The 9,234-nt window shown below is 36.2% G+C and overlaps 1 protein-coding gene across 1 annotated transcript; it reads right to left on the reverse strand.

Annotated features, from left to right (window-relative positions):
* Positions 1 to 474: 474 nt before the first annotated feature.
* On the reverse strand, positions 475 to 7,880 carry LOC121425204 (DNA polymerase lambda-like). The gene is made up of 4 exons (XM_041621211.1): positions 7,808 to 7,880; positions 3,905 to 3,996; positions 3,007 to 3,120; positions 475 to 1,869 (listed from the first exon to the last, which is right to left on the reverse strand). The coding sequence occupies exons 2-4, from the start codon at positions 3,938 to 3,940 to the stop codon at positions 1,714 to 1,716; spliced, it is 306 nt and encodes a 101-aa protein (XP_041477145.1). The 5' UTR covers positions 3,941 to 3,996; positions 7,808 to 7,880; the 3' UTR covers positions 475 to 1,713.
* Between the last annotated feature and the right edge of the window lie 1,354 nt (positions 7,881 to 9,234).

Genomic DNA, 9,234 nt, shown 5'->3' on the forward strand with positions numbered 1-9,234 from the left:
AGTAAGCGCTATGACAAAAAGCATAAAGTGCATGCGTGAGTCGCGGACAGCATGGTAGTCGGATCGCAAGGTGTACGGTGTCGAGGCTTATGGCTACCCTGCGATTCATCTCCCCTCACTCAGTCGCAAGCCAGTCGCAGACCAGTTGGGTCATAAAGTGTGCGGTGGCCTTTAAACCATTGGCGGCGGAAGCCAATAAATTTAGGGGGTGTCCACCTGAAATTTTGGGATGGACACATGTAAAAAATAGGACAAGCGCCCCAAAAATTTTTGAGAAGCAAAAAAAAAAAAAAAAAAAAAAGGTCATCAACCTAAATTTTAGGGGGGGACAACACACGTGTCAAGGGGGTCCACGTGAATTTAAGGAAAAAAAATTGACAAGCAAAAAAAAAAGGTTATCAAAACAAAATTTAGGGGGGAACGTCCCCCCCACCTAAAATTTAGGGGGGGACACGTCCCCCCCGCTTCCGCCGCCTATGCTTTAAACAAATATGAATGACATCAAGTTAAGAATGTTACTTTCTTTTTACAGGGTTTGAAGTGATTTTACTTGTTAACATATTGCACGTCATATTTCTAAGCATCATTTTATTTGCATGAATTCATTGATATTAGGATGAAAATTCACACTATACTTTTGTCATTACGAATTTGTTCATTTAGTACTGCAATTAAATATGAATTCAATTTAATGTTTCACTACAAAAATATACAAAATGAAAATTGAGTTTGTTTTTAAAACTGTCATCGATACAGCTGAAGTGAACAAGAAATTACTTTAAAACATTGATTTCATCTGTGTCAATCTCAAGAGCCATTAAATAGTAAATTATCAAATTTCATTAATAAAAGAGTGTCACCACACAAACAATAATGTTTTATCATGATCATAGAGGCCTTTCTCACTGTACTCGGAGAGGAATTCTTTCTTGAACTTTCTCTTGACCTTTGACCTCTGCAGATCAGATCTTTGTTCTAGTACTCTCTTTCATGAGGATCCCTGTAGTCTAAACCAAACAATCAATTGGAGAGAGGTGCTCTCATAATTTCCTATTGACCTCTTGACCTCAATGGATGACCTTTATCTAGAAAGGTCAATCAATGTTCTAGTTACCTCTTTCATGAGGTTCCCTCTAGTCTTAACCAAGATGGTCAAAGATATCTTTCAAACAATCAACTGGAGAGAGGTGCTCTCATAATTTCCTACTGACCCCTTGACCTCTATGGATGACCTTTATCTAGATGGGTCAATCAATGTTCTTGTAATCTTTCATGAGGTTTCCTCTAGTCTTAGCCAAGATGATCAAAGTATCTTTCACACAATCAAATAGAGAATAGCACGTTCATGAATTTTCCATCGACTTCTTGACCTCTATGGATGACCTTTATCTAGAAAGGTCAATCAATGTTCTAGTAATCTCTTTGAGGATCCCTGGAGTTTAAACCAAGATGGTCAAAGATATCTTTCTCACTATGGACTGGTACAGGAGTGCCTTTGTGAATCTTCACTTGACCTCTTGACCTCTGGATAACCCCTGTCTAGAAAGGTCAAGCTATGTTTTAATAATTTCTCTCCTGAGGTTCCCTATAGTCTAGACCAAGATGATCAAAGATATCTTTCTCATTGTGGATTGGTAGAGGAGTACCTTCGTGAATCTTCTCTTGACCTCTTGACCTTTGGATAACCCCTGTCTAGAAAGGTCAAACTATGTTTTAATAATCCCTCTCCTGAGGTTCCCTATAGTCTAAACCAAGATGATCAAAGATATCTTTCTCACTGTGTACTGGTAGAGGAGTGCCTTCATGAATCTTCTCTTGACCTCTCCGGACGACCCCTGTCCGTAATGCATGCTCAGATAAAGACATTCCCTGTCAGAGGAAGAAAAGGATGAACATGTAAAGAAAAGACGTTTGGCAAAACAAAATATAAAAAGGAAATGAGCATTGACAAGCTATTATGTGCTTTGTTCATATTGGTTCCCATTTTCATTCTAATTTTGCCTCCTTTTCATGGGATTTTTCCCAGAAATGTAAGTTAAAAAGCTATCCTCAGTGCGGGTTTCCAAATATGTTAAATATAAATAGTGGTAGAGGGGAAAGTAAAAAAGAGACATACAGACACAGATAAACATAAAATAAAAGCAAGAATGAAAATGAACTTAAATATAAAATAACTTGAAAATCTTATTAAAACTTTCACAATTTTCAAATCTTTGAACCATGTACTAAAGAATCACGAATATTAATAAGAATGATTTAATATTTTTAGTCACAGATATGACAGACAGAAGAGGCAAATTACTTTAAGAAATCAATTTTACATATATGTAAAAACAATAAATCTAAGCAATAATAATAATAATAATTGGCATTTATATAGCGCTTTATCAATCTACGACTGTTCAAAGCGCTTCACAATTATTATTACCCGGTCACTGATTCATAGCATTCCAAGCAGCCTGTTAGGCACAAACCTGCTAAACCAACCACAATGACAGTTGTTTCCTACCGGTACCCAATTAGCACCTGGGTGAGAGTGGCAAAGTGCGGATTGACGCCTTGCCAAAGGGCGCTAGGCCATGGTAGGATTCAAACACATGATCCTCTGATTAGAAGGCGAGAGTCAGAACCGCTACACCACGGCGCTTCCACTTTAATTCTTTTACATACATTCTTTTCTCTATGAAAGTGCATTATTGACTCGTATCCTATCAAGAAATATCTCAGGATAAAGTATCAAGGACTTTCTTTAGCTATATTGACAGATTTAATTACATATTCTCATTTTCTTTTCTTTTTTTTTCAGATAGATTTATTTACAAATTTGAAATACACATTCAGCATTACATGGAAATCTAAAATACAATCTTAACAGAAATCTAGAATTTGGCACAGTATTCAGCAAGAAATTATGATCTGCATGTCATAGGTTGACTGATCTGAAGTTTTCAAATCTTTATTTTAGCTGCCAGTGAGCCACCCACCAGGAGTGTAACTTCCATTTACCTTTTTCTTGGCTAGCGCCCTCATGGATCGGTTGAAGTGGCCAGATCCAGTGAAATGAACAAGGGCACAAGGGTATTCACTATACGGTGATACTATGATGTCAATACGACGATGCTAACAACAAAATCAAAACACAAATCACTCTGAATCAATCAATAATGAAATAAACAAAGTTTTGGTTAGACAGTGGATCCCTCAAGAAGGAAACCCTCTTTCAGGGACATATCATATATCACAATTATCAAATTTTATCATTATTTTGTTGTCAAATTTGACACACTGGTTGTTTATTTATTCATTATTCGGCACTTCAAACATATTCAAGATTACAAAAGCAATATCAATCATTACATAAAATGACATAAAAAATTATACAAGTTGCAATATTTGATAGCAGTTTGCCCAGTGTATCAGTTGGTGGCCAGAGAAGAGGAGAGCAAACTTAATCACTGTGACCTGATGGTCCCTCCGCCCAACTGATACATAACCTTTTTGTATCAAACTAAGAATCAAAATAAATCATCAAAAGAAAATTTCCTGGAAATGCTAATAAGATATCATGAATCATTTGTTCATGCTGGAAAAATAAATGAGAACGTTGGTTTTCTCTTTTCTGGGACATACTGTATATTATGGATGTTGATTTCTTCATATAATCAATCTGGGTTTCAAAGTAGAAAAGAAAATGCATCTTAATAGGCAATATGTTTAGAGTTACAACTCACAAGAGCTTTTTCCTGTCTCAATAAGTGAAAAAAATTATGACTCGGGAGAGGGCAAAACGCCCATTTAGTCCCCCTCCAGAATTGAGGTAAGAAAACCTCAAATCATATTCTTTTTCCAAAATTCCTGCTCAGAATTGTTTTATACAAAAATCAATAAATTGGCAAGAAATTACCTTCTTATCGTCTCCAGGAAGCTTACAAACACCCATGTACTTCTTTTGCTCTCCTTTTTCTTCAACTCGAATTAAATCATCTGTGATAAAACCTATAAGCACATGAATTAAAGAAGCAACAGAGGATAAATAGTTAATAATGAATAATTGTCATTAATGAAATCTCAAACCTTGTGAGCAAGGGGAGGGGGTAAGAAGTAATAGGAACAAGAGACAGGAGATAAATAAGGGCAGGGTGACCAGATTTCACAAAATGAAATACGGGACAATCAACAAAAAAGATCAACAAAGATACACAATGGGATGTGAAAAATATAAAGAATTGAAAGGGAGGGTAAATGAAAGAATGAAGGAGAGAAAGAAAAGATAAAAGAAAAGAGATGAAGAAAGAAAGAAAAAAATGAACTGAAGGGGAAAATGAAAAGAAAAACATTAAAGAAAATTAGAATAAAAGAAGGATGAAAGAAAGAATAAAAGAAAAAAAGGTTTCCGTCATTCTTTGAAATGAACATAGAAAGACAAAAAAGAAAGGAAGGGAAGATGAATAGATGTGTGAAAGACAAAATAAAAGAGAGAAAGGAAAAAAGAAAGTGAGAAAAAAGGGGAGGAAAGAAAGAAAGAATGAAGGAAATAGAATTTTCCTTCATTCTTTGGAAGAAAGAAACAAACAAAGAAGAAAATAGGAAGGGAGGAAGGAAGGGAAAGAAATGATAAGGGAAAAGAATTGGAAGGAAAAATAAAATAAAGAATGAAAGAAAGAAGGAAAGAGAGGGAGGAAAGAATGAAGAGATGAGAGAATGACAAAAAGAAAAAATAATGGAAGGAGAGAACGAAAAAAAGGGAGAGGAAGGGAGAAGGAAGCAAAGAAAAGTTTAAGGAAAGAAAGAATGAATAAATTCAGGAAATAAAAAATGGAAATTTAATAAAGAAAAGTAACAGAAAGAAGGAAAGAATGACAAATGAACAGAGAGAGAGAACGGTTCAGGAAAAAAAGATCAGAAATAAAGAAAGATGGAACAAAAAAGGGCAAGCAGGAAGGATATAAGGATGAACAAAGAATGATACAAAAGAAAGAAAGAGGGAAAAAAGTTCAAACTTCAAGCAAACAAAAAAATCAAGTCATCTAAAAAAAATCCTAATGAAGTTTGGTGTTTTCTAATATATTTTCAGAATTTTGAAAAACTAAAATTATTTAGAAATGAGTAAAATTTCAAGTGAAACATTGTCAACCTTAAAAATTAGATGAAACATAGCGCCTAGCGGCATCATACACAACAAGACTCAAAATGAAAGCTGAAACAACAAGATCTAGTTATGAAAACTCAATAATTTGTTCCACCGATTACATCTCCAAATTAGTTTCATTGTTATCTCTGCTTCGTCATCTGTTGCCTTGTTGGTTATTTGACGAAAATTTACCCCTTTAAATGCATTAAACTACATTTTGTTCAATATTCTTAAATACGGGACAAAAAGGCGTCCCGGGAAGGGTTTGTCGGGACGCCGGGACAAAGGAGCAATCCCGGGAAATACGGGACGTCTGGTCACCCTGAATAAGGGGAAGAAGAAATAGAAAAAGAAGAAAAAATATAAAGACAAAGTGAAATTCGAAAAGGGAGAAATAGCAATAGGAATAGAAGAGATAAAGAAAAAAAAGGAAAAAAAAAGAAAAAAAAGGAAAAAAAAAGAAAAACAGAAAAGTTGAGAGACAAAAGAAATTAAGAAAATATAAAAAAACACATAAAAGGAGAACAAGGAGCAGGAGGAGGAGGAGGAGAAGAAGGAGAAGGAGGAGGAGAAGAAGAAGGAGGAGAAGGAGGAGGAGAAGAAGAAGAAAGAGGAGAAGGGGAAGGAGGTGTAAGGAGTAGAAAGAAATTTAGGAGTGATGTCACATTCTAACAAAGGTGAATTTTCAATGCACTTTCCAAACGATTCATTTCCCCTAACTTGCTATACGGAGAATGATTATTTAAAAGTAGCTTCTGATAAGAAGAATTCACTCTTTTTATTTTTCATCAGCAGATGGGTCGGTCACTGACCAGTGTGTTTTCATCATGTGTCAGGAAAAGAGATAGAACATGAAGAACACGAAAAATCATTGAACTTTAAATACATCTCAATACCAAGAAATTAAAAATAGGGAGATTCTAAGAAAGGACTGGAGCATTATATAGATATTAAACCATTCCAACGACATGCAAAAAACAGGGGAATCCACCTAAAAACGTTTCAGAGATCTTCTAGATGTCTACGTCAGGTCAATAATTAATTGTATTTACTTGCAATACTGTTGCAAAGCAAGATCCCATGCAAGGTACAATTGTCATTTTGAATTTGTCTCGGAGGCGAGGGATAGGAGAAACCAAATGGAGGAAGCCGTCTTTCTATGAAAGGGAAAGGGATGTGGATGGAGAAATGATTGCCTGGACATGCTGGATGTAAACTAAACACTCATGACTTTTTCATTGTGGGAAGGGAGGGGGGGGGGGGGGGGGGTAAAGTAAACTTAACTGCAACTAACAGTGTCGCATTGACGTAAGTGCGGTTTTCATGGGACACCCGAACGATTCAGTGTCGACGAAAATGAAGGGGAAACTTGAGGCAAACATTCGCATTTATATGCAAAGAAGAAGAATAAATCCTTGAAAATAAACGGGGATCGGGCCGAATCGCTTAATCCTTGTCCCAAGTTACACATAATTTCCAAAAACGTTCACACATCCCTCAAACAAGACTTGACAACACTTCCAAACCTGCGCCAATTTTCGCGAATCTTCGAAGAATACAATAGTTGTTTTTACTCTCTGCATCCATCAATATACACATTCACAAAACTTTTGCGTGCTCGTGAGACCCGTGCACTGAAGAAAGTGACGACAATACTTCCGAGATTTCCGAAAACCGTTTTTGTCTATCGTCCACCCTATACCCACCAACATGTGATCCCCTGAGACACTGACGGATCCAGGGGGGGGGGGACTGCCGGCCTGTGCCCCCCTTTTGATATGAAAAATTAAAATTTGTAATGTAAAAATGCCGTAGAAACAGAAGTGTGCCCCCCGTGAAAGTGAAGACCCATTTTTTCTTGTTGAATTATATCTTGGACGGAAATCTCCATAATTTTAGTTGAAAAACTTTTTTTCCTTGTCATTTTTTTTCTTCTAGGAAAATGTGCCCTTTGGAAAATCCTGGATCCGCCCCTGCCCTGAGATGCTACAAGTTAGAAAAAAAAGTAGAGAGAGAGAGAGAGAGGAACAAGCGGGCGATTTCATTTACACTTAACTTTAAAGAAAACCAGAAAATGAAATGCAAAATAGATTTGGAAGTTGCAATCAATCACAATTTGACAACACGATGGTCTACGTATCTGTCCATAGTATAATTGCCCCCTAAAATAATTATCACACTGTCGACGATTGTGTTTTTCAATGTTTTCATGATATACACTCTAAAAAAATCAAGGATTTAAAATAAATCCAGATCGGCTGTGAATAGTGACCAGCCAATATTAAATTTAGTTTTAAACCTTGTAGATTTAAATATAAATCTAAAAGAGATTCGAATTAAAATCCTTTGAAATTTGAAACTTAATCCTCAAGATTCAAAATAAAAATACAACATCCGGCTGGTCACTATCCATAGCCGATCTGGCCTAGAGTGTACGTTTTCGGGCATAAGTAACTTCACAATCATAATAAAGCAATAATTCTTAAAGAAAATGGGGAAATAATATATCTAAAATCTTCTTGTTTTGAATGCGCATAAGATGAGAGTTCGCTTGATAAAAAAAAACATTAATGTAATTGGCCTGATTTGCCCGAACTCCTAATACTTTTAGAAGTAGTGAACGAGTAGCCTATCTTCTTTATTATTTTTTGAAGTATTTTATCATAGGCTACTTACTTGCCTTCTAGTTCTAGATGATCTTTCAAAAAAAACTACACTGCATGCCAACCAATTGACGTGAGGAATTTCGCGGTAAAGATAATCGGGAATTTCCTTTCAATGTAGCGCTTTCCATGCCTTCAATAAGTCAAGTAGTACTCGAACCATAATCAGGGGAGCGTTTCATCAACATTTTATCCGACAAGTTGTCAGATCTAACAGCTTTCCCTGATTCTGATTGGCTGAGAAGTGCTGTTACTATGGTAACTGTTGGATGAAACAGGACTTGTCGGATAAAATCCTTTCAAGAAACGCTCCCCAGGTGCTTCGTTCGCTCCCACTCCATCGATAAGTCGGTAAATTGCCAATTCGTCTACTGCCAACTCGTCCACTCACTACGTGGTCTACTTTCATTTAGTCTAATGCCATTCCGTCCATCAACATTTCGTCTAACAACCATTTGGTCCAATAACCATTTGGTCCATTCATCACTTTGTCTAGTTACCATTTCGTCTATGATCATTCGTCTCGTAACTATTAGCCCAATTAGACCAAATGGTATGTGGACTAAATGGCTACTGGATGAAATGGTTATTAGACGAAATGGTAAGTGGACGAATTGGCAATTAGGCCATGTGAATAGTGGACGAATGAAGATAGGCCATTATGATAGTAGGCCTAGTCGAGTTGACTATTGGACGAATTGGAAATAAACCGAAACGTCGCTGTTTTTTTTTATAAAAGAATTAAAGCAAAGGAGAAAATACGAGTGAAGGTTTGAACAAAATCAATAAAAGAACAAGAGAATCACGACCCCCCAAAAGCCGGGCCCAAAAGAGTATTTCTTGAAGCCACATGCAAGCAGCTGCCTCATACTGTAACTAAATACCATACTCCATGATGTTTCATGACAGAAAAAACCTTTCTCACGCAAAAATGCGGGTATGAAAACCATATGTCTGTTGATATATTGAATCCAGATGGAGATAAAATTATTTTTAACATTCTGAGAAAATGTCCTATTTTATGGATTTCATACCTCATGACATGATGGACCTTCACACGTGACGTCACAAAATAAAACCCCAGAAATCGGTAACTCCGTTATTCTTATAAGGATTTTCGTCAAACATTCACCAGCAATGTTTTTTGTGCTTTTAGAAAAAAAAATGGAAATGAACTTTCATTTCAGGGAGAACCGCCCCTTCAATACAAATTTCTTACATGGATTCATTCTATTATTTACAGTTAACGTCTACGAAAAAATATCAATGAAAATGTCTGTCATAATTCACAATGAACAATTTGTGAACCCGGCACAGCTGATCGTCGTTAGATTCGGATCTGACGAAAAATTGAAAATCATGTCGTTTGTCCGATTCGAAGTTCAGGACGAAACTGCTGTTTTGATTCGCTGATGTTCGACAAACACTTCTTTGTCATGA

The sequence above is a fragment of the Lytechinus variegatus genome, chromosome 12, assembly GCF_018143015.1.
Source record: "Lytechinus variegatus isolate NC3 chromosome 12, Lvar_3.0, whole genome shotgun sequence".
NCBI lineage: Eukaryota > Metazoa > Echinodermata > Echinoidea > Temnopleuroida > Toxopneustidae > Lytechinus > Lytechinus variegatus.